Source organism: Anoplopoma fimbria, chromosome 1 (genome assembly GCF_027596085.1).
Source record: "Anoplopoma fimbria isolate UVic2021 breed Golden Eagle Sablefish chromosome 1, Afim_UVic_2022, whole genome shotgun sequence".
In the NCBI taxonomy this organism is placed as follows: domain Eukaryota; kingdom Metazoa; phylum Chordata; class Actinopteri; order Perciformes; family Anoplopomatidae; genus Anoplopoma; species Anoplopoma fimbria.
This window is the reverse complement of record NC_072449.1, coordinates 4,996,993-5,022,476: the sequence shown is the minus strand read 5'-3', so window position 1 is coordinate 5,022,476 and position 25,484 is coordinate 4,996,993. Positions and strand designations below refer to the sequence as shown.

At 37.5% G+C, this 25,484-nt stretch overlaps 2 protein-coding genes across 2 annotated transcripts; both read right to left on the bottom strand.

The window, feature by feature from the left end:
* Nucleotides 1-4,003: 4,003 nt before the first annotated feature.
* Nucleotides 4,004-9,784, bottom strand: itm2ca (integral membrane protein 2Ca). Its single transcript, XM_054598567.1, has 6 exons — nt 9,456-9,784; nt 7,738-7,881; nt 6,765-6,953; nt 6,168-6,278; nt 5,236-5,386; nt 4,004-5,051 (listed from the first exon to the last, which is right to left on the bottom strand). The coding sequence occupies exons 1-6, from the start codon at nt 9,546-9,548 to the stop codon at nt 4,960-4,962; spliced, it is 780 nt and encodes a 259-aa protein (XP_054454542.1). The 5' UTR covers nt 9,549-9,784; the 3' UTR covers nt 4,004-4,959.
* Nucleotides 9,785-11,571: 1,787 nt separating this feature from the next.
* cab39 (calcium binding protein 39) lies at nt 11,572-22,477 on the bottom strand. The gene is made up of 9 exons (XM_054626646.1): nt 22,350-22,477; nt 19,153-19,308; nt 18,842-19,006; nt 18,046-18,164; nt 16,509-16,677; nt 15,493-15,552; nt 14,657-14,722; nt 13,918-14,061; nt 11,572-13,834 (listed from the first exon to the last, which is right to left on the bottom strand). The coding sequence occupies exons 2-9, from the start codon at nt 19,264-19,266 to the stop codon at nt 13,646-13,648; spliced, it is 1,026 nt and encodes a 341-aa protein (XP_054482621.1). The 5' UTR covers nt 19,267-19,308; nt 22,350-22,477; the 3' UTR covers nt 11,572-13,645.
* Between the last annotated feature and the right edge of the window lie 3,007 nt (nt 22,478-25,484).

Below are 25,484 nucleotides of genomic sequence, written 5' to 3'. Positions count from 1 at the left end.
AAATGACATAGTATAGTATGTAGTAAAATATCATAAGAATTGTCATTGCATAGTATGTTATAAAAATATCATAAAAATGGTCATTGTATAGTATGTTATAAAAATATCATAAAAATTGTCATAGTATAGTATGTTGTAAAAAGATCATAAAATTGTCATATTATATTATGTTGTAAAAATGTCATAAAAATTGTCATAGTATAGTATGTTATAAAAATATCATAAAAATTGTCATAGTATAGTATGATATTAAAATGTCATAAAAATTGTCATAGTATAGTATGATATTAAAATGTCATAAAAATTGTCATGTATAGTATATTGTAAAAATGTAATTAAAAATTGTCATGTATAGTACATGAGAAGCAGACTTTAAAATTGTGCCCAATTATTACATATTAAAATAGTTCTAAAAGATAGTCTATTGTCTTTATTTTTTCTAAAAACAAATCATTCATACAAAGTTGAACAAAAGTAGCAAAAAAAATAAAAGCTTTCAATAGATTAATATAAACTTTTATTAAATCAACACTGGATTAAAACAATAGTGCTACAGCATGAAAAGAAAGACACAGGTTTATTCAACAAAGAAAATTATTCCCGTTTTATGTAGTCAGAGTTCAGTTAAAAACAATGTTTTAGACTTTAACATGAAGTGACATTTGGATGAACAACCTCAGCACAAAAGATCAGACATTTTTGCTTGAAAAAGTGAAATAAATAGATGTAGGAGTAAACTACAAACCCCAGTGAGCATTGCTTTAAGAAACAAACAATCAGAGAGTGTCAAAGTATAAATGAAAATACAATTTTTAGTTCACCCCCTTATAAACCCTCTCAGTACATCCATACAGTAGAAGAAGACGGACGAAGTGAAGAGACTTGGTTGTCTTCAGTTTTGGGTTCGGAACACTGCCCTCATCTTTGGAGAAAAGAAGAGAAGGACGTCATATGAATTTGCAGCACATACACCTGCGCCTATTAGTATGATAACGACTACAACATGGACGTCATATGAATTTGCAGCACATACACCTGCGCCTATTAGTATGATAACGACTACAACATGAAGTACAACTGCTACAATAACAACTATTACAAAAATGTCCGACATGCTATAGTATAGCTTTATTTTTATATACTATACTTTTACTTTTATCGACATGCTATACTATGACTTTTTTTCGACATGCTATACTATGATTTCTTTTTACTTTTTTCGACATGCTATACTATGACTTTTATCGACATGCTATACTATGACTTTTTTCGACATGCTATACTATGATTTCTTTTTACTTTTTTCGACATGCTATACCATGACCTTTCATGACATGCTATACTATGACTTTTTTTTTACTTTTTTCGACATGCTATACTATGACTTTTTTTTTAACTTTTTTCGACATGCTATACTATGACTTTTTTTTAACTTTTTTCAACATGCTATACCATGACCTTTCATGACATGCTATACTATGACTTTTTTAAACTTTTTTCGACATGCTATACTATGACTTTTATCGACATGCTATACTATGACTTTTTTTTAACTTTTTTCAACATGCTATACCATGACCTTTCATGACATGCTATACTATGACTTTTTTTTTTACTTTTTTCGACATGCTATACTATGACTTTTTTTTAACTTTTTTCGACATGCTATACTATGACTTTTTTTTACTTTTTTCGACATGCTATACTATGACTTTTTAAAACTTTTTTCAACATGCTATACTATGACTTTTATCGACATGCTATACTATGACTTTTTTTAAAACTTTTTTCAACATGCTATACTATGACTTTTTTTTACTTTTTTCAACATGCTATACTATGACTTTTTTTGACATACTATACTCTGACTTTTTCATGACTTTTTCCGACATACTATACTATGATTTTTATTTACATTAATATGACATTTTTTATGACATACTATATAATGACATTTTTATTGCATACTATACCTACTGAAAAACAAATCAAAGTATCAAGACATTTTTTTTCTTACTGCTGTTTCCTTACTCGTCCTGCATCCTCTGCCTGTCTTAGACTCTTTTCCAAGGCGTCTGAGCTGCTTCTGATTATCTCCCCTGTGGTTTTATAGCAGCTCCTCCAGCGTTTCTGGCGGATGGAGATGCAAAAAGAATTTATTACAGACACACAATCATTCAAATATGTCATGTCCTTTGACTATTCCAGTTTCTAGCTGTGTACCGACAGTATTGGTTTTCAGGGTCACCTCTCCACATTTTGATATCCTCAACTATCTAATCAGCTCTGAGAAAGAAGACAAACAAGCTCCTTAAATTGGCTGTAATTTCAGCTTCAGATATTCAGAAATTCTGGACATCAAAGACAATGATATTCTCAAGAAGTGTAAAGCACACTGAGATGTCTGAAAGTCAAAAATGTTATCAAGCCATGCAAATGGGTATGTTTTGGTAAAAATAGGCTGTGACTGGTTGGGTTTATTTACAAATGTTGATAAATGTGTTATAGATTGGGCACAGATAAAGCTTTACAGATAAAAAATCACTCTGCATTCTTTTACACTTTGGTCGCTTAAGAACAATAATTTAGCTTGTTAATAAGTGAACATTGAATATGTTGCTATGCAGATTTTATTTTACCTATGAAAAGGGCCATGCTAGCTGTGTCCCCCTGCTTCCAGTCTTCATGCTAAGCTAAGCTCAGAACTAAACACTGATGAGTGAAGACTTGCATGTGCAACACCCAAGCTATTGGGTGAAAAACAGGACATATAATCTAAATTTAGCGACATCCTTTTCTCATGGTATTTTTCAATTGTTTTATGTCATAACAATGTTATAACTGCCCTTCTATGTCTGCTGTATGTTATAAATAATCTGATCTAAGGCTTTTGTCTTCTTTTAAACGTCTCAGTCACAGAGCCAGCAGCTCTTGAGTCCTAAGCCTCGCCAGATGGAAGAGCATCGGTATAAGCCTACAGCAGACTGCAAGGATCCAAATTACCCCATGTGCAGATCTGAAATGATCCAAAAGTAATCATTGCAAATGCAATTAGTCATTAAGGATTGGCAAAGTAGTCTGTACTGGATATCATCTCTGACATTACCACCCTGTCAAATGAGGCCACTGATGGAACATTATGTGCTTTTTTGTTATCTGGTAAAAATCCAACGCCATAGATATCAAGAATGGAAAAAAAGATCTGCGCATCCTCACATTCGATGTGTAGCAGATGGTTGTGATGCAAGAGCGAGATATGGATGATGACATTAGAAAACACAAATTAGCTGCTGGATGCAATACTGTATTCATTCACAGTACAATGACAATAAAAGCTATAATCAACGTCGGAATGAGCAAATAAATAAGTAGAGGGATCAGAGGAAGGCATGCTGTGTTGTCTGAATACAAAACAAGCTCCGATCATTTGTTGTAGCAGCTTGAAAACGAGCACGGTGGAAACGTTTATGTGTCTATCTCAAAATCTGGACAAATTAAACCGTATTCATGGATGAATAATATTAGAAGATCAGAAAAATACTGTTTTTTTTAATTTGTGTAAAAACACAACGTGTTGTTCGTATTAAATGACGGAAACATTTACAAAGTTGAATGTGAAAAGTACAAAATAATCTAATTTTACGCTTACAAGCTTTTCTTGGCGCTTTCAGCTGCATCTCTTCATCAGTTCACTTTCTCAGTTGTCATGTCAACGGGGAAGAGATCAAAGTCAGCGGGCATGAGGTAATATTCATCATATCAAACTCACTCACTGAGTTATATGTATATAAAATAAACAATGAAAGCATCTCACATCTGATAACAAAAACTTTAAATTGCAGCAACTTGAATAGCTGCTACAAAAAATTAAAAAAACGATTATACAAAGAATTGATTGAAGCATGCTTTGTGAAGATTACAAGGAATATTAATGTATGTTGAATTTAAAACATTGTGGCTGTCTGAAAATGAACAAAGCATCAACAGACACCAAGTTAATGTCACTACTTTATTCACAGACAGATTTCATGATTTCATCGGCAGACAAAATTTACAGATCAAAGTTGATTTTGTTTGACTAACATACCATATAATATGTTTCCTTTCAGTACTATTGACTTTAATCCAGTCTCTGACTCTGGACTAAGGCTTTAAACGTTGGTTTACAAAACAGAGCTGTTTTTGTCTTATAGATAAACACATGCAAGAAAAAAACTAATGAATTATTATTTAAAAAATGATTCACAAAAGGCATTGATGAAGAGTGTGCAAAAAAGAAAAGCTGATGACAAAAAACAGCATCCAAAATAAAGATGGGTCTTAATCAGTTTCAATTATGATGGAATCCTTTACAAAAAAAAAGGGAATGCACACTTAATGCCTAATGCAACCTTCTAGGAAATGAAAAGCAAAAAGGGGAGCAAGGAAGCAACAGGCAGGCAAGAGATGCAAGCAAGCAACTAGTCATGAGCAGTTACATGTTATCATTTCAGAGAACATGAGACATGATTGAAATCTATGGATAGAGTTTGCTCAGAGAAGCAAGGCTTTCATGCTTTGCACAGATGATTGTTGGGCGACATCTCCGAGGCAGGAGAAAGGAAAAACAAAAGAACAGTCTCCTTGACGACACATGGAGACAGTCATCTCCCACAACGACAGTAACCACCGTACAAAATCCCCAGAGGAAGAGGAAGAGGTCTTGAAATACTAAATCATTATTGGCTAAAGGAGTTTGCTACATGGAAAATCCTGTGATTTAACCAACTGTGTAGTATTGCATCACATTTCAGGGTAAATACAACCAAAAAAAAAAAAAATAAACAGGCAGGTAGTGAAATAAAACAGTTAAATGTAACTCAGACATAATAAGATCAACAGGAGGATGCTACAGTGGCTGGGGTGGTGACTGGAGATGTGCCTTTGGAGAGGGTGGGATGACACGGAAGACCTCGGCGTTTACTCTTCATCACAGATAACAGTCTCCACCACAAACGTGTTCTCGAAGTGACGGATGTGGTGGCAGTCCTTTGCATCGCGCTTGTTGATGCCTGGGAGAGAAAACAGAGAGAAGGGGGACCAGTCATGTGACTTGATCTGATCACAACTATTTTTTTATAAAACAACAAAGTCCCTTCTATGCATTCAAATAAAAAAAAAAACACAGGACCCCACCGCCATCCATCAACTCTCTTAGAATGTGTTTACAGATCCCTCCATTAACCCCCAACTCACGTCTGCGGGTGACACGGCGGTTCAGGCGGTATGTGTCCTTCCCATTGCACAGGCGGTAGATGAAGGGTCCCAGCTGACGCATGTTGTGCACTTTGCCCGTCACCACCATCTCCTCATGGATGATGTAGGTCTGAGGCAAGTATGTTCCCTTCTGCAAGGGACAGAGGTACAATAACAACAAGCTTAATGGGATAACAGAAACACTAAAGGGGCTCAATAGTCCTACCATTGGGCCATCACTGTCTGAGTGTTCAGACAGTGATGGCCCCAATGGTAGGACTATTGAGCCCCTTTGAGGGAACGAAGAGCTGAAGAGTTCAAAATAGAGGGAGCTATCAGAACTTATCAGCCATTTCACTCCACACATGTTTATTAAAAGTCTCTTCAGTCACCATTTCTCCACAAAAGATTTTTGATTTCAAGAAAGGAGTCAATGGAACCAAGTCTTTTGAATCAACTGTGTGAATGTGGGATCCTGTAAGCCACCAAGCTAGCAGGCCTGCAAACTGACAGCTATCAAGTTAGCATGTTCCCCCTGTTTAACGACACTCAAGGAAACTATGTCAAAGCACAAGAAAATAGAACGAAGCTTAAGAAACTCGAGCTAGCATGGAAGCTTTTAGCACGCCAACTACTGTTGTTAACCAACTAGCCCTGCAGGAAGTCGCTACACCACTAAGCTTCCAGCGCTGGCTACTTTAGATGAATTTCTCTGTTTCACTTTCTGCTGTGACCAGGTCTTAACTCTTAGTTTTGGTATTTGTTTGTTACATTTACATAACTGTATTTGGTTAGTCAAATGTGAACATCTTAACCAATTCATAGCATTTTGGAACAGCGAAATCAAAGAGGAAAGCCATTTCTTTTTGGACATTCAAGAGAAAATGGCGATCATGAAGACGTCAAGTTGTCTAAGATTGCACTTGTGTTACCTTCACGTTGATAAGTAGCTCCAGTAGGTTGCGTGGAGGCATCACAATGGTGGTGTTGAGCTCGATAACGTAGCACTTGTCCAGAGCAATGTCATGGTAGGCTGTAAGTCCCTGGAAAATAAAACAGTTTGTTAACAGACTAAAATTTAAAATGTTAAGGTTTTTGTTGGCAGTTTATTGTTATAAAATTTGAAATATTTGACCATTGTTAGCAGTGGGGCTCTGGAGATGTTCTCCATGTTCTTGGTCCAAACTGAAAAACCTCAACAAATATTGAACTGATTGCCATTACAACTTTGTACGGACATTCGTGGTCCCCAGAGGATGAATCCTACTGACTTCGGGGCTCCACTGTGTTTTCATTTAGAGCCATCATCAGGTCAAAATATCAATTTGTGAGCATGTTAGCATGCTGGTGTTGGCAAAACCACTGCAATGCCTTAGTATAGCCTCAAAGAGACATTATCTTGGTTGTAGACTCGTCTTGGTTTACATTTGATTTGATTTTCATAGACCTTTTCTTTTTCTTTAAGATTTAACTGTGTACTTTGTGTGTTCTCTATTCAAGTTGTCAAATGTGTCTGTGTTTGTCCTCACCCTGTGGAAGTCGTGGATTATATCAGCGGGGTCGCTGCCTCCAAAGTGAGGCACGGGCACAGTGATCTTCTCATAGTTGTCGCCCAAGTAGATGCCAACATTTTCCTCCAGCTCCTGACGCCCACGCAGAGGAGCATACGCGGAGTCTTCATAAAGCACCCTGCAGTGGAACAGGTTCTCCTCTGGGATCTGCACACAAACACAAATTTGCATCTGGATCAACATGCCAGCTGGAACACTCGGAAAGTCTGTTGCAAGAATATACATATTTTACAGCAGAGACTTAAAATATCTACAATTAGGGCCTTGCGGCTGTATGCCTCCACAAATCCATCTCTCTCTGTCCAAAATGTCAATTTTTAATTTTATCCTTTTAGACATTTATGTGAAATTGTAATAGTTAGCAGAAGAATTCTTGAGTTGTGGCCAAAAAAAACAAGTTTGTTTCAGTTCATCCTCAAATTGAAGTGGACATTTTTGGTTGTGTGGTGGTTTCAACTATGGTGCCACAGACCAATCAGCAATTGGCAGCTACAGGCATGGCTTAAGTGTGTCTGAGACGATACGGAGAGGGGACTATTCATTCAAAACAACAATGGTGGCTCCTAAAGAACTTATTGTAGATGCTGCAATTGCATCATTTATATCAGAGCTCAATAGTATTTCTTCATCTGAAAGACGAGCAAAGAAGGCTTTTCTTTGCAGGAAAGATGTTTTCGCTCTTCTCCTGTTTAGCTTTGCTAAGAGTTTGATTGACAAACGTTTCATCCAATCATCTGCCACATATTTTTCTGAAAGCACCTGGCCTTTTCTACACAGTTTCCATTGACGGATCCCATGATGGTTATGTGTAACAAACTATCTCATGGGTCCTTTTTTAAAAACAAAAGGACATAATTTCCTTTATGAACACAGTATTTGGTGCAAGGACCGATCTCAGACACATACGACACACAGTAGAGCAGATTCTTACATGAGGTATGAAGTAGTAGCGGTAGACATAAATGGAGGCAAGGACCAGACCGGCCATGAACACAACCAGACCAAACGTCAGGCAGCACAGGCCGTTGAGGGCTGACTTTTTGGGCCGCAGCGGCAGAACCAGCTCATCCTCATCCTGGAAATAAACACACACAACACAGATATTAATAATTCAAATGATTACACAAAAGCATTTCCAGGGAGCTTCAATATAACATGCAGCTTACTCTTACTCATGACGAGCAGCTCACAATGACCCAAATTAACTTCGTGTTAAAATAGAAACTGAAAATAAATGGTGCCGCCGCATTTCAAGCCGGAATTAGTAGCAATGAGGCCGGCCAGAGGAAGTCGAATGACGGTGCTCACGTTAATAAAAAAAAAATTGACTGAGAGATGGTGAGTAATCTTCCCAGACGCCTCCAGTCTCGCAGTCCATCTGTTGGCAGGGTGGCACTACACAGAGATAGTAGCCACTCACTGAGCGCTTACGAAAACAATGACTAACAGAGAAGTGCTCTGCTGCCGAATGCTTGTGTCAGGTGGAATTATCTCCTGTAAAAAAAAGGCGCTTTGTAAAGAATAAAACAATGGTTGCTTTTATTAGTTGGAGCTGCGAAGGAGAAAAAAATGATAATTGTGTGGATGGAGAAACATCTGTTGTAAGAAACTTCAAAGAAAAGTAAAGACAATCCTGTGCGAACACGTTCCATCATTTTTTAAATAAAGGATATGACACAAGAAGGATAGAAATCAGTGCCTTTGTTCCACAATGTCTGCAGAACACCCTGTTCGTGTTCCTCTCACTTCAGTTCGGCACACTGTTCTTTGTGGCAGCATTTGGGAACAGAGGGTGCATGAGGACAAGGCGACAACTGTGCATGTGTGAACATACACACACACACACACACACACACACTTCTGTGAGACTCGGTTCTTTGTGTTCTCCCACCCCACTAGGAGAGAGAGAACCAGCTGCGAGCGTGACACACCATGAGGCCGGTCCGTCTCCTGCTCGATATACATTTCGATTGAACAGATATCAAAGTCACACATCCACTCCGGCTCTGTGCTTTTGCAATATTCACATCAAATGCATGCATGATGTTCTATCTATATTCTATGGTGGTTCATCATCATCTTCTGGGATCCTTTATGTATCTTTGATAAGGGTTGAGGTCGATGCTGGGATGCTGCTGCTGCTGCTACGGCAAAGTTAAGGACACCACTGCTCTGGGAAAAATAATATTGCATGCGTTGCACCCCCATCTGCCATTTTGTCAGCCAAAGCTCATGCATTTTTTTTTGCATTCTACCTTTTTTTTTATTTATTTTTTTAAAAGCAGGGGGATTTATTTATTTAAATCTGCATTGAAGGAAAGAAAGCAGAGGCCATGACAGCTAGAAAGCAAAACCAAAACCAAATCCTTTGTATTATTAAAATGTTTTTCTTTCTTTTTGCTAGTAATCATCTGTGCAGCCCTTAAACAAAGAGCATGCATGTGCACATGAACTCAGCCTAATTGGCGCAGAGGAAACCAGCGTTTTGTTTCCAAACCAAATGGCGATGCATGCTGTCAAATAAATAAATCCCTGCTGTTCAGGCTGTGCAGGTGCACAACAAACCCCACACAGGAGAGCCCAACATTACATAATGATCAAATTAAGACAATGTCAAATATTATAAATGAGAGGAACATCAATACTCACCATCGGATGGGGAATGAGGATCTCCGTTTTGTCGCCATCATTCTCCTTCTCCACTTTCTGTCCCGAGACAGCCTGGAAGCTGATCTTCACCATGTCTCAGTGTCACCGTGTGTTTGTCTATCTGTCTGTCTCTCTATCTGTCTCTCTGTCTCTCTGTCTCTCTGTCTCTCTCTGTCTCTCTCTCTGTCTGTCTGCAGGTGTCCTGGCGCTGCGTCTGCGTTATGGATATCTGGACACCTTCCTGAAACCAAAAACAGCCCGTCACCTCATCCACGGGAACGTCCTCTTCTCACCGGTTGGGCTGCTTCCCTTTCTGTTTTGTCTTGGTCTACCGGAAGTGTGCTGTTTTTTTTTATTTTATATATATATATATATATATATATATATATATATATATATATATATATATATATATATATATATTTCTGTTTAGTGCGTAAAGAGGACAAACTCTAAATAAGAAAACTATGGAAGCACATTTCAGTGTCATGACACAAAAATAAAGATCCTGTAATTCATTATAATGAGACACTATATCATAATTATGAAATTAGTATCTCATAATTATACTTAGTATGACTAATTATGTCATAATTATGACTAAGTATCTCATAATTATTGACTAAGTCTCAATTATAACTTAGTCTCATAATTATGACTAAGTATCTCATAATTATGACTTAAAGTCTCAATTATAACTTAGTCTCATAATTATGACTAAGTATCTCATAATTATTGACTAAGTCTCAATTATGACTAAAAGTCTCATAATTATGACTAAGAATCTCATAATTAATTATGATGACTAACAGATCTTTATTTTTTTCATCTTAGTGGCAGAAATGAGCCTCCATAGGAAACACACTATTGTATGCAAATCTCCCATTAAATACCACTTGTAAAAAATAGTTCCTTTCTTAATTCATTAAAGGACAAGTGTGCTGTTTTTTCTTTTATATATATATATATATATATATATATATATATATATTGCCCTTAAAGGACAAGTGCGCTGTTTTCTGTTTAGTGCGTAAAGAGGACAAACTCTAAATAAGAAAACTATGGAAGCACATTTCAGTGTCATGACAAAAATAAAGATCCTGTAATTCATTATAATGAGACACTATCTCATAATTATTGCTTACTATATCATAATTATGAATTAGTATCTCATAATTATGACTAAGTATCTCATCATTATTGACTAAGTCTCAATTATAACTTAGTCTCATAATTATGACTTAGTCTCATAATTATAACTTAGTATCTCATAATTATGACTTGAAGTCTCAATTATGACTTAAAGTCTCATAATTATGACTTAGCATCTCATAATTATGACTAAGTATCTCATAATTATGACTTAAAGTCTCATAATTATGACTTAGTATCTCATAATTATGACTAAGTATCTCATAATTATGACGAAGTCTCAATTATGACTAAAAGTCTCATAATTATGACTAAGTATCTCATAATTATGACTAAGTATCTCATAATTATGACTTGAAGTCTCAATTATGACTTAAAGTCTCATAATTATGACTTAGTATCTCATAATTATGACTTAGTCTCAATTATGACTTAAAGTCTCATAATTATGACTTAAAGTCTCAATTATGACTTAGTATCTCATAAGTATGACTAAGTAGCTCATAATTATGACTTAAAGTCTCAATTATGACTTAGATCTCATAATTATGACTTAGTATCTCATAATTATGACTAAGAATCTCATAATTAATTATGACTAATTATGACTAACAGATCTTTATTTTTTTCATCTTTGTGCAGAAATGAGCCTCCATAGAAAACACACTATTGTATGCAAATCTCCCATTAAATACCACTTGTAAAAAAATCTAGTAGTAAAAATAGTTCCTTTCTTAATTCTAATATAGTAGCTCACATGACACTGAGTCATGTCATAATTATGATGAAAAAAATCAGCATCAGTGATTTTTGACTTTGGCTCTCTGACTCGTGTAATTGTTTTTCTTTTATGTATAGTGGGGTATATAAAAAGTCCCACTTCAATATACCAAGCAGATGTACAACCTGAGTTGTTATTTTTCTGTACACAAGAAGAAAATTACCACAGCATTATTTTATTCCAAATGTTTTTTGTTTTTCTTTATTTCGATTGTAGGGCCCAGGCCTTTGACACTTCTGAAAGCACCCACACTCTCTCTGCTGAAACTGGAGTCAAAGTCAGCACACAGCCGTACAGCCAATAGTTCAATTTGGCATTCAAATGTTGTTAAATACTTTGGAAAAAAAACAAAAAACAATTCCAGTACAACATCTTTAGTCCAGCATCATGCACAGCCAGTGAGGATCATGCATGTCCGATGCGAATGGAAGAACTGCCGGCTATCCGAGTAGTGCGGACGTCTGCACTGAGATGTTTTTCTAATTTAAATGTATTTATGTCTCATAACATCGACCATATCAGTCACTGTAAATTCAGAAATCTGTGTTTTCATCAGTTTTTCTCAGCACCATGAGGACAATCCCAACATGTGCCCAAAGTATACTCTGCTACCCACAATGCTTTACACTCACAATTGTACTGGAATTATAAACCCTCTGAAGAGAGAGGCTCAAACATGAGGAGAAAGGAGGAGAAGGGGAGGGAAAGTAAGGATGGCGGCTGAGTTGCAAATGTCCTGATGAGCTCACCCCTGAATCACACTCACTGCGGGGCCACACAGCACTCCCAGGCCACTAGCAGAGTGAGAATAACAAGTTAATGAAATTGAGGAGGGAGGGAGGGGAAGCCCTGCTATCCTCGACTCCAGTTAGGTGACGACGGTCGCTCAGCACCTCACAAAGTGCACAAAACACACAGGCATTAATGTTTCAGTTAATGCTCTCCCGATCCCCCTCCTGCACGTCTTCAGCAAATGTAAATGAGAATAAAAAGAGGATTAACAGATCCAGAGCTAATACCATGACATTCCTCCGCTGTACAGATTGTTAATATCCTAGAGGTTAGCTAAGTTTGAGCTGGCCCTTTAAGTTATGTACAAAGAAACCCAACAGCAACCATTTCAGCAGTAAAATGAAATGCAAAAAAAAACAAAAAAAACAATGTCACTTAGCTTGTTTGTCGTTTCTTTTATGGTTTAGAAAGTAATTTGATTACAGTTAACCAAAAACGTGATGTTTAAAGTAATATATATATAATATATATTCATAAGTCAAGGTTAAACAAAGAAAATCTACAAAGCGAAAAAAAAAGAAAAAAAAAGGCATATGTACATGTTCACCCTGTCCCAAAAAAAAGAAAACAATAAAGAGACCCAACTCTCAGGGCTTTTACCAAACTCATACCTCTCATCACCTCCATCATTCCCTCATGTGCTTCAAGTGCCGTGTGGTAATAAAGCACACAGGAGGTAAATGGTTCTGCGTGATGGCATCTGAGAGCTCGTCTCCCCTTCAGAATCGCTAAAATGAACCACTGTTGTTTTAGTGGATGAAGGCGTACGATACGAACTGTAGCGGTTGCTGTGATGCGCGTGCAATTTTCCCCGCATCTGTGGCACTGAACGCAAGAGCCAGACGGACGGACGGACGGGGGGCCACAGAGCCGACGCCGGGCACAGCCGTGGATCTGTCACATTTCAAGGCATGCAACCAACACACCAATGTTCAACCTGCTCGTACCATTTTCATCACACGGTTTTAGCTGATATTCTTGGAGTATGTGTGTATGCATGTTTATTTTTTTTATTCATGTAATACATATATTTGTGTAAACGTGTGTATACTTTTGTTCCTCGGTGTGTGTGTGTGTGTGTGTGTGTGTGTGTGTGTGTGTGTGTGTGTGTGTGTGTGTCTATCAGGAAGTCTGCCATACTTTGTTTTCTGTCCCTATGTCTGATGTCGTGTCATTCTATTATACCTAACATGTCTCAATGTGCAAGAAAGCAGCAGCATCTATTATTTTCTGGTATTTCTTTTTGAAGGTAAAAGACTGGGAGAAAAAAAGGTAATCATATGTTCACTGAGGAGCAGAGGAGCTGGCGACTTCCTGATGAGTTGATCCAATTTTTGTTCAGAAACCAGACCAGCAGCTGCTGACGGGTCCGTTAAGCAGACGTCGTCTGGATGTGGTCCAGACATGGTCCTGGTGGCTCCTCCTCCCTCCCTTCCCCCCGCTGCCCCAACATCTGCACCCGTCCTCAGGCCTCCTGGGGGGCAGGCCTCTTGAGGTCCCTGATCTGTTTGACCAGGTAAGTCTTTTCATCGTTGAACTGTTCGTCCTCCGTCCTGTCGTTCTGGAACTTGCTGAGAAACTCGATGAGTTTGGTTTGGTTCTTCAGCAGGATGTCCAGGATGGGCTGCGTCTTGTTGGGGTTGGCCACAAACACCTGGTCGTTGAGGAAGAGGATGTTAGTACATGCAGATATTATACATCTTCGATGTGGTACAAGAACTGCGTTTTCTCTTTTACCTTAAAAACATGGAACGCCTCAAACTGGATGTTGCGGCTCTTGTCCCGTAGAAGGTTCATCATTAATTTGAGATTCTCCGGCTTGCTGATGTATTTCGTCATTATGGTGAAATTGTGCCGGTCGAGAAGCAACTCCCCCAGTAACTACATCATTTCAGAGCAAGACACAGAAATCAATATCCATTTGAATATACATATTTTTTCATTATTGAAGGACAGTTGCAGATTTGTCAAATCAAATCTGTGACTTACTTTGCCTACCCAAAGGTTAAGCAGTATTATAAATTAAAACACTGGCCAGTTTCACTCCTTCATGTACAAACACTACTAGTGTTAAACTTTAAACAGTATCAGAAATCAATAATGAACTTAATAACTTGAGGGAGATAGGAAGTTTCAATCTTGGGTAATAATTTGTCAATGGGGGATCGGTTTGTTTACATTTGGGTTACAGATTGTGACTATAGAACTACATTATAAAATTAATGTTGTTCAGGTTAAAAGGTGAAAGTAGGCACTTAATATAGTCAAAAACACAAATGAAGAAAACACCAGATATTTAAAGGGGTTTTAGAGGACATGTAAAACGTGTAACCTGGTCCCACCACTAGATGGCAGTCAAGACAAGTTGATGAAGGTGGACCGGTTTAGAGAAACCAAACACGCAGACCACATCTTTAAATAGCTCTCTTACACCACTACATGAGACCTGTTTACTGGGACGACCCAGGATCCTTACCTTGAGGGACTGCCTTTTAGTCACGTAGTTTTCTGAGTGGAGTAACTTCTCATATTCACTGAAGAACTGGAGAGAAAGGAAGAGGTAGTGAGAGAGAGAGAGAGAGAAAACAGACAAAATAGAAGTGGTTAGGACGAGACAGAAACAGGCATCGAAATGTGTCAAGTAGCGGTTTTCACAATTGCGTCTTTGTCTTGTTTCAAAACACAATGACAGGACAGTGAAATATTTGCCCTCACAGACTGACAGCTACTTTGTGTTCACAGCCTGCAAATTATGTCCTAAATGGCTGGTTTCATGTTGTGGGGGAAAGAGACTGCCAGCATGTGAAACACCCAGACTGACACAGTTTCAATTTACATAAAACTGGTAAAAAAAAAGAAAAAAAAAGGCGGTTAAGTTCATCTAAGCGTGGCCAGACATTTGTGATCGTGTGTCAGAGACGGAGAAATATCAAGAGAGGCCAAACAATAATACATGTACTACTAAACAGTTTGACATTTGACATTACAGTTGTTTACTGGTGTGCTCACACAAAGCATTTCTGTATCGGCTGTGCTTTAATTAAATTTAAATGAATTCAACACTTTTAAACTCTATTACAGTACATGGTCTTTGTGCTTATCTAATATATTACATTTTGTGTAAATAAGTAAAGTTCAAAACAGGCAGAAATTGCCAAATACCTTTCCGTTTTATGTTCCCCTTTAGATACAGAATTTCTTTCCTCTTTGGTGTCATGGCAACACTTTCTATTTCACTTTGGGTGAATCCAATTGCCTTTTAAAAATACTATACTAATACAATACCAGGTTTCAGTTGAGTTGAGGACTTACTCTGTCATAATGCTGCTCCAGGAACTCTGCACTCAGTAGCTTGTGTCTTGTGAGGAGGTCCTGGAAATAGACAATGCAGACTATGAGAAATACATTCAGACTTAAGTCAGCTAGTCTGGTCCTATTGGTCTCCTCTATGAAGCACATCAAAATATTAATCTTTCAAATCAAAAAACTGAAAAGCCACATCAAAATTAAAGTTTTGGGTTAGAGTGTTTTCCGTGATATTTCTGGAAATAATCCTTTTCAAAATCATCGGACGGCTGGTTTATCTGTTGCAATTATGTTTGCAAATAAATCCTTTACTGGACGGAATAAAAATTGCATTGTAATAAAAATAAATCTCAGCCTTAATGTTAGGATTACAATCTGAGGTATTTATTAAACTGTGTTGTTAAAGATTGTCCCCATAGCATTAGATTTACTCAAGTCTTTTAAATGCCCGTTTTAAACTGAGACTCTCTGATAGAAGTCTGGAAATTCAGCAAACAACTGGTAGCAGTTTAAACGATAAAATTACTTTTTTTTTTACTCGATTTTGTACTTAATCTAAAACTAATTCAAGTGAAAAATGAAGCGATTTTGAAAAGGTTTCAACATCAGCTACTGTGAGTTTTCTGTTTTCAAAAGTAGAGGCTTTTTCATGACCGCTCTAGTGGTGCATTCAGGAACCCAAATCATGGCATAACTTTGCGTCTAAACGCTTGCGTTCCTATTAAAACAGCCATTTATTGGCTCCAAATCTTCAACCTCCAAATCTGTTGGGTGTCAATGTGTCTCTATAATTTCAATATCAGCAGCAGCATGTGCTTGCAACCAAATTTGCTGCTTGAGTGGTCTTGTTACTCACTATGTTTCAGATTATATAATGTAAACAAACCACCATCAACAAAGTAGCAGGAAATAGCTACGAGTTATAATACTTCTGAGATGACGCTTTCGTAAGGAGTCAGAATGTTTCTGTGAATGACTCAAAACGGACTTAGCCGAACAGCTGAACAGATGAGCCAACCTACTTTGAAAGTGGCAAACGCGTCTGAGGCGATGTCGAAAGTGGACATCTCCACGTATCTGAAGAAGTCGTAAAACTGCTCTGACCACAGTGTGATTTTGGCCAGCGGCTCATGTCTGATGCACTCTCTCAACATGATACCGCAGTTTAGGGCAATCTCTGGAGACTCATACCTGCACAAAAAAACAACAACATGTGAGAAAGACGTATCACATAAAAGCATACTCACACATTCCTTTTTTTGATTCCCAAAAAACAAGTGAGCTTGCTGGCATTAGTGAGGCTAAATCGATGAATTGCTTTGTAAATATGTTCTGTTGAAATGTGTTTTAAAACCACCCACGTTGTCCAATAAAGGATTAGCATTTGTCTTTGTGGGTTTTTCATTACACATCTACATCATGATGTTTCATAAAACCCTAACATGCTAACATGATAACATTTAGCCTTTTTCTGGCAGGTTTAAAGATGTATGAATACTCCAGTAGTGTGACTGAATGTAGAAGCAGAGATTGAGCTGGCTGAAGGGGAAAGGAGTTTACATCACTGATAGAGAAGCAGACTGTGCCCCAAGACGAGGCCATGACAGAGAGCGACGTAACAGAATAATCAAATCAATCTGTTTCTATTTATTCACTGTCAGTCACTGGCTTTGAAGGCCCTTAATTGGTGAAGAAAGGCAGATGAATTAAGCGGAAATGGGGAGTAACCTTTCCAATACCGCCTCATTTTACTACAAAAACCTCAATAAATTGGTAACTGGCTGGAAGCAGATTTCCCTAAAGTTTCCTACTGGCTGTTGACTATATTATATGTCATTTCCTGTAAGTATAACAATATTATGTGCGTGATTTCTGCCTAAATAATCCAAGCGTGTGAAGTTAGCAAGTTCTTCTCACTCTTACTCTTAAGGTGGTTACTTTTCCGGTCTGATCTTCTTCATTTTATCCTATTAAACATTTGTGCGTATTGTCATAATTGGCATATGAATTCTTGAGTTGTGGCCAATGGGGTGTTTTGAGAAGTCACCGTGACTTTTGAGCAGCAAATTCCAATCAGTTCTTCCTTTGAGTCAAAGTGGATGTTTGTGCCAAATTTTGAAGACATTTTTGAGAGATCGTGGTGACAGGAATGGGACGGAAACGAAAGCAAAAACATAGTGCTTTTGGCCACGACTGTTGCAGAGGCATGACAACTGTGCTCCAGTGGAGCACAGGAACACCTGATTAAGATGTTCACCACCAGTAAATACAACTTATATCACAGGAAGCTAGACAGAAATAGCTTCAACCAAAGTTCAATGCTGCTTTATTGGCAAAAACATTTGTTCCTGTATTCATTCTTCTTCTTCTTCTTCTTAAGACAGCAGTCAGAACATTTCAAACTGTTGCTGTCATTTACCTTAATGTTAGCTGGTTGCTTGGTCTTTTCAATAAGGGGTTATCATGTATTGTTTCAACAATGTTCATAAATAAATAAAAGTCTCAAAAGATCAAGCGTTGCATGATTACTCTCTGTGTTTGTGTTTGTGCCTTTCTTACCCTTTCAGCAACATGAAGAGGATATTCTGCTGGGTGCAGAGGTATTCCACCGTGGGCGTCCGGGTCCCAATCTGACGCCTCAGGATGTTGTTGAAGATCTGAGCTACATCTTTTTTACCCTGAAGGCAACAGATAACATATACATAAGGTATATAACAGTATACATAAAGGAACGATAAAGCAGACATATATATGAATGAAATATATCAGCTGATACAATACACAAAAAGGTTATACAACAAGCTTCTAAATGGACAATGCAGTCAGGAGGTAAAGAACAATGGAGATTCAAGATGCGGTTCTAAACGTACGGTATTTTGTTTTTATTTTTAAAAATCTGTCAAAACAGATATGATATGATAATGATATATAAATGATAAATAAATAAAACTTGCTTTTCATTTTTGGTGTTTCAGCATAGAGAAGAAAAATATATATCCTCTTAGGACAAAACCGAGGACCCTTATCTACACAAAACTGACAAAAATTCAGCACGCACCGAATGTGTGCGCGATTATAATGTTGAATCACTTTCATAGCACACTTGTGATTTCCAATTCTTCACCAGTTTCTCATTTTTGTACAGGCAGTGAGGATCAGAGAGGGTAAAAGAGGAAGAGAGAGATCTCACACAACACAATGACTCATGCTGTCATAGGATGAGTCAGGGAAGCCTGCAGCAGCAGTTAACACACAGCACCGCTCTGACATATTGCAGGGAGACGTGCGTTTGGCCACATATCATCGCAGGCAGATGTGTACGGTTTTAAAACATCTGCATCCCTTAAAGTCTCACCTCAAAGTCGATGAGCTGGAGGTCTGCTATTAGGGTGCTGAGCAAGCCGCTGTTGTAGAGCTCCTGGGCCAGCTGGGCCACTGCTTCCGTTTGGGGCTCTTTCTCGTTCGTCCCATAGAGGATCTCCTTCATGGCCACCAGGCTTTTTGACACCTCCTCTGTGGCCTGAATCACAAACACATACACGTTACAGTACTTCAAGGCGTTGGAATGCTACCTCAAATTCATTTTCACCCCCCAAAAAAGAGTGACGAGGTGATGAATCCTCAAAGTTAGAGGAGAAGTGAATATCGGCAAGATCCCCCCCCTACCTTCTCAGCCTTTTTGTCAGAAATGTCATGCTTCTCAAGCACCGCCATGCTGTCCTTGAGGTTCTTGACGATGTCCGCCGGCGACTTGTGGGACTTGCCAAAGGGGAAAGGCATGGTGGAGAGTTACCACGGGCAACCAGGCAGAGGGCTGTCCACCTAAATGAATGACACGAAAAACTGGATTAGAGACGGTAAATATGAAAGGACTGCCGAGAGGAGAACGTGAAAAGTAAAAAGGGGCAAAGACAATGTACTGTAAAAAATGGAATCTAAATCAGCAGGTGTACGACACAAACAGAAACTCTCTTTGTGGTGCAGTAGGTGGAGAAGGTGATAAAAATTAACAGCCAGTGACTCGCTAATGAATCAGAAGTCGCGCTCATTCCAACATAGCAATGATAGCCATGCAAGTCTGGGCAAAGGCTGACAAAACAGATCTTAAGAATGATAACCTTCGATACAACACATGACTCAAGTGTCAAGTTCCAACTCTACAAAACACGTAGGTTTGTATTTAATATGGTTGGGTGGTGCGTCTGTTCCAGGATGTGTTCTTTTTTTAATGGACCATATGAACATAACTATTAGGACAAGTTATGTGATAACCAATGTACTTTGGCCACTCTTGTCTATTGAAATGACATGTTCTTTTCTCACTCATCTCTAACTCACACTACCACTCCCCTACCCGTAACACATTGCTCATGGGTTAAACAATAGACAAGCAGTTAATATTGCATTATACTGTCTCAAGAACATGTTTATACTTTGGCATTGTGAATCACCAAGGCCAAAGGTAGTATACAGCTTGTAATAGTTTAGATAGAGACATATTACCTGTATTTTATACAGACATTTAAACATGTACATAAACATAAACTGCGCCTTTTTGGGATGTACTTTACTATAATATTGTCAATGTATTTATCGCCCCAAAAAGCTACTGTTCGTGTTATTGGGTCGAGTCTAGTTAGTGTTCAATACCAGGCAAATATACAAACACAACCAAGGAAAGGTGATGTAAATAACATGTGAGTGTTCTATCTATATCTCAACTTAAATGCTTTATTTATAAGTACTACAATATTGTGAATCTTCTGGTTATTGTCAGTGAATGATTAACAAAGCAATGTTTACTATCACATAGGTCTACTTGCACCATGACACAGCCTCTGCCCTTTTGTATGACCCACTCCCTGAACAGCAGCTAACAAGTCCAAATAAACACCTCCTCATATTACACATACAATAACTACCAGGGAACGAATTTAGGTAAATAAACACCTCCATTGAGTCTCCTCACTATACAAAACAAAACCTCTAACAGAAGACAAAACTGAACCGTGCTACAAAGATGATATCTCACTGCTGCTCTTGTTTAACTGGGTTACAAGGACCCTTATCTACACAACTCCCTGATCCACCCAACCAACCACCTTGCGTAAACTATGGGGGCAAAAGCTGAAGTTTTCTGAGCAAACAAGAAGTAAGCCAAGAAAGCCTGTGCTGCAGCCAAAACGTGCTCTTTTTTTTCATATATTGGGTCATGTTGGATGACTACCCATTCCAAGAACTCAAGACAGAAACACATCTATAAAGCTTAGCCAGTATCGTGATCATTTTAGTACAGAAATCATTTCCAGAATGATATTTGCCAAAACATAAACACTAGTCACTTTAGAGCTACTGATCTATCAGTCTTTCACCAACCTGTTGTCTGGCCCAGATCCTCTAAACTCTGAAAAACAAACCCTGGAGTAGTCACACTGGTCCTCTTATAGTCTTGACAGGGAGTCCACATTTAGAAAAAGCAACGCTGGGGCCAGGAATATAAACCAAGCAGCAAGTGGGAGGTGCAGTCCACCTTTTTCGTGCATGATGTGTCATGTGTGACAGAGCTGAATTTATGAAACGTGTCCTGGGATCACTGCTGATAAGTGCTTGCTTATATATATATATATATATATATAAATATATATATATATATATATATATTTATTAATCTGGACACACCCCTTGATTTCACCAGGTGGCTAAATCCGTCTTGTCTCCCAGACTAATGCTCCTTAGTGCAACATATGGCAGGTTCAACATCAGCTGACCAACAATGAATCCTGTTACATTACATTACATTACAGTCATTTAGCAGACGCTTTTATCCAAAGCGACTTACAGTCAGTAGTATATTACACATCATTCACCCATTCACACACTGATGACAGGCTACCATGCAAGGTGCCACCATCAGACTCTAACTAACATTCATCATCCAGTCCACACCGATGGCAAGCCTTCGGGAGCAACTTGGGGTGTCTTGCCCAAGGACACATCGACTGCCGAAGCCGGGTATCGAACCACCGACCCTCTGATTGGAGAACTACCTTGCTCTCCACTACGCCACAGCCACCCCTTCTGCAGGAGAAATGTTTCTTGTTTCTTTGTCAAACCCTGCAGACTCCACCTGTTGGCATGCTTTTTTTTTTTTTTATCCTCGCCTTTGCAACAGCTAGTAGAGCCTGATAACAAACAAAACAGTGTCAGAAAGGAAGGAAAGAGAAAGAGGAGGAGGAGGAGGAGGAGGAAGCAGCTCCCACGTCACCAGCAGCTGATGCATGACCAGTCTTCTATCTCACACTGTCACTCATTTCTCCTCCCAGACATGTTGCAAAGCTGGTCAACATGGATCTGACAGGCCTGGTCTGTGATGCTGTGAAGACTGCTTACAAAAAATGAGCAAAAGCAAAAGCAAAACACACTTAAATGCACATCTGCAGAGAGAGATATATAATGAATGCATGCTCATTATCTCTTCATAACACACCATGAATCATATTCCTCCCAGACATGTTGCAAAGCTGGTCAACATGGATCTGACAGGCCTGGTCTGTGATGCAGACTGTGCACAATGCTTACAAAAATGAGCAAAAGCAAAACACATTTAAATGCACATTTAGAGATATATATAATGAATGCATGCTCATTATCTCTTCATAACACACCATGAATCATATCTGCTCAATGCACCAAACACAAAGGTGTGCTGGTGTGCTCTCCTGTCCCCACACACACACACACACACAAGGCCTCTGCAGGCCGGATGCTAACCCTGCTAGCTCCTCGTTAGCATCAGCTTGTTGTCTAACTCCTGCAGAAAGGAGACACCTGGGTTCCCCGCAGGTGGTTTATAATAACATTACCTTGTAGTGGTGGGTTCTCTAGTGTGTCCCCCTCGTGTGTAGCGTACTGTTTCGTCTCTTGCAAGCCCCCCCCGTTGTTGTTTCCTTGCTGTGTCTCTGGAGCTCGACTGGTGTCGTTTGCAGCGGAGCGGGTTGTCACTGCAGCGGCCTCTACCGCCCCCTGTGGCCGGATAGAGGCATTGCAGCTGCGCGGGCACGGCGAGGGGAGACCGCACGGGGGCGCGCTCACCACAGGGAAGGAGTGGTGCTGCTGGGTTTACTATACTGACTTTAATTAAATATAACTTGTAGGCTAGTGTTATTTATAATTCTTGCTGCTATTTTTACTTCATTATAATTATTTGACAGCCTTATAAAATAAGATAATCCTTTATTAGTAGCCTAATAACTACTAAAATACAATATATAGGCCTAATTATAATAGAAAGTATGATACATTAATTAAATATAACTTTTGGCAGGCTAATGTTATTTATAATTCTTGCTACTTTATTGTTTAACTATTTTTACTCCATTATAATTATTTGACAGCCTTATAAGATAAGATAATCCTTTATTAGTAGCCTAATAACTACTAAAATACAATATATAGGCCTAATTATAATAGAAAGTATGATACATTAATAAAATATAACTTTTTGGCAGGCTAGTGTTATTTATAATTCTTGCTACTTTATTGTTTAACTATTTTTACTCCATTATAATTATTTGACAGCCTGTATTCTAAGCTAAAACTAATATAAACTCATTAAAACTATAAATTATAAAATAAGGCCTAATTATAATAGAAAGTATGATACATTAATTAAATATAACTTTTGTAGGCTAATGATAATATTTTTACCTTTATTAGTAGCCTAATAACTACTAAAATACAATATATAGGCCTAATTATAATAGAAAGTATGATACATTAATTAAATATAACTTTTGGCAGGCTAGTGTTATTTATAATTCTTGCTACTTTATTGTTTAACTATTTTTACTCCATTATAATTATTTGACAGCCTTATAAGATAAGATAATCCTTTATTAGTAGCCTAATAACTACTAAAATACAATATATAGGCCTAATTATAATAGAAAGTATGATACATTAATTAAATATAACTTTTTGGCAGGCTAATGTTATTTATAATTCTTGCTACTTTATTGTTTAACTATTTTTACTCCATTATAATTATTTGACAGCCTTATAAGATAAGATAATCCTTTATTAGTAGCCTAATAACTACTAAAATACAATATATAGGCCTAATTATAATAGAAAGTATGATACATTAATTAAATATAACTTTTTGGCAGGCTAATGTTATTTATAATTCTTGCTACTTTATTGTTTAACTATTTTTACTCCATTATAATTATTTGACAGCCTTACAGCCTAATAATATAATATATAAAATATGATATATAAAACTACTGCAGATGAATGTTGAAATACAATATATAGGCCTAATTATAATAGAAAGTATGATACATTCTGACAGATTTAACTATAAAACATCATATAAACTCATTAAAACTACACCAGTAAAATGTTGCTAACACTAATAACTATTTGAGTAGTTATTAGGCTATAAGGCTGTCAAATAATTATAACAATAAAGTAGCAAGAATTATAAATAACATTAGCCTACCAAAAACTTATAGTTAATTAATGTATCATACTTTCTATTATAATTATGCCTATATATTGTATTTTAGTAGTTATTAGGCTATAAGGCTGTCAAATAATTATAATGGAGTAAAAATAGTTAAACAATAAAGTAGCAAGAATTATCAATAGGCCTAATTATAATAGAAAGTATGATACATTCTGACAGATTTAACTATAAAACATCATATAAACTCATTAAAACTACACCAGTAAAATGTTGCTAACACAGTAATGCATCCATAAGGTTATAGTAATCCAGAAATATGATATATAAATCACTCACACAGGCCTGTACTCATAGTCTGTTCAGTAATCGTGAATATTGCATTCTCATTTAGTACTGATAATTCTAAGTAATTACACAGTTCATATCGTCAAAATGCTCAAATATATAGGAATTAATATTTTTCCTCCATACTGTATGTACCAGCAGCTTTAGTCAGGAGCTCGGGTATCAGCTAACCTTATACAGTGGAAGTTTTATTTTTTATCAAAGCAATGAAAAACACATCTGTAAAATTCAAAGTCCCAGACATTCTGGATGAGTGACAGACCTCTCTGTCAATTAAGATTATTTAATTTAGTGGTCAAACTTTTACATTCTGATTCTACTGTCTGGTTAAAGATACACCACCAAGCACTCACAACTTTTGGTTTATATTTTAATAAAGACCTAAATGTAGATGTAGACCTTTGCCTGCAAAACAAAATATATTATTTGCCGTGTATGCATCGCATGAATATGTTGCATATAATCTGTATTTGCTGTAAACAACTAGGTGTAAATACATAAGAATGATATCCAAAGATAAGCTGGTAGACTAGTAAATTCCCACCACTTAGGGTCCTGAAACAATGCTGCTCTCTCATCTCTTTGAATATTATAATAAGGATTTTACAAGTTTGGGAGCTGCACCATAGCTGTTTGCAATAATGCCATGTGATAACCTACAGACAGAAGCACATAAGAAACCATGTCACCTAGAAGATATGCATCATGGTATCAATGAATATCAATGTAAGTCTGTGGTGACAGTGTATTACTGTATTGTTGAGCAGTTATATAACTAAACCATTGTTGAAATTGAGCTTGTGGCACAATGTATGATTCATATAGCCTCATGTTTGCACTGGCGCCCTCTAGTGGGCGTATTATGTCCTGCCTTAAACACTGCAAATTAAGTTCAAGTACCACAATTAGTTCCTGAAGCAGTGTAAAAGTAATTTACTTATCTTACAGTTAACTTAAAAAAACTACAATCAATTGTATTAGAGACAAATGACAGAGACTACTTTAAAAAAAAAGGTATATCCTGTGTCCTAGTCATGGCCTAATTATCAGGCTTGGGGGGGGGGGGGGGGTGCCTTCTAACCCTCCATTGTTCCACTTCTCTGTGCATTGTGTACATAATGACTGGCTCCACAATTGCTTTGTGGTATTTCAACTGAATATGCATCATATCTACACAATCAGC

Bases quoted from the DNA above. Each gene is read 5' to 3' on its own strand.
- itm2ca (XM_054598567.1), bottom strand. From the start codon at position 9,548: ATGGTGAAGATCAGCTTCCAGGCTGTCTCGGGACAGAAAGTGGAGAAG. The intron at 6,279-6,764 runs GTGAGGACAAAC...TTTATTTTCCAG, and splicing joins TAATCCACGACTTCCACAGG to GGACTTACAGCCTACCATGA. The intron at 5,052-5,235 runs GTGAGTTGGGGG...TTTCTCTCCCAG, and splicing joins CCGCCGTGTCACCCGCAGAC to GCATCAACAAGCGCGATGCA.
- cab39 (XM_054626646.1), bottom strand. From the start codon at position 19,266: ATGCCTTTCCCCTTTGGCAAGTCCCACAAGTCGCCGGCGGACATCGTC. The intron at 16,678-18,045 runs GTAAGAAAGGCA...TTTTTTGTGCAG, and splicing joins CTCTTCATGTTGCTGAAAGG to GTATGAGTCTCCAGAGATTG. The intron at 14,062-14,656 runs GTAAGGATCCTG...GAAATGATGTAG, and splicing joins CTAAAAGGCAGTCCCTCAAG to TTACTGGGGGAGTTGCTTCT.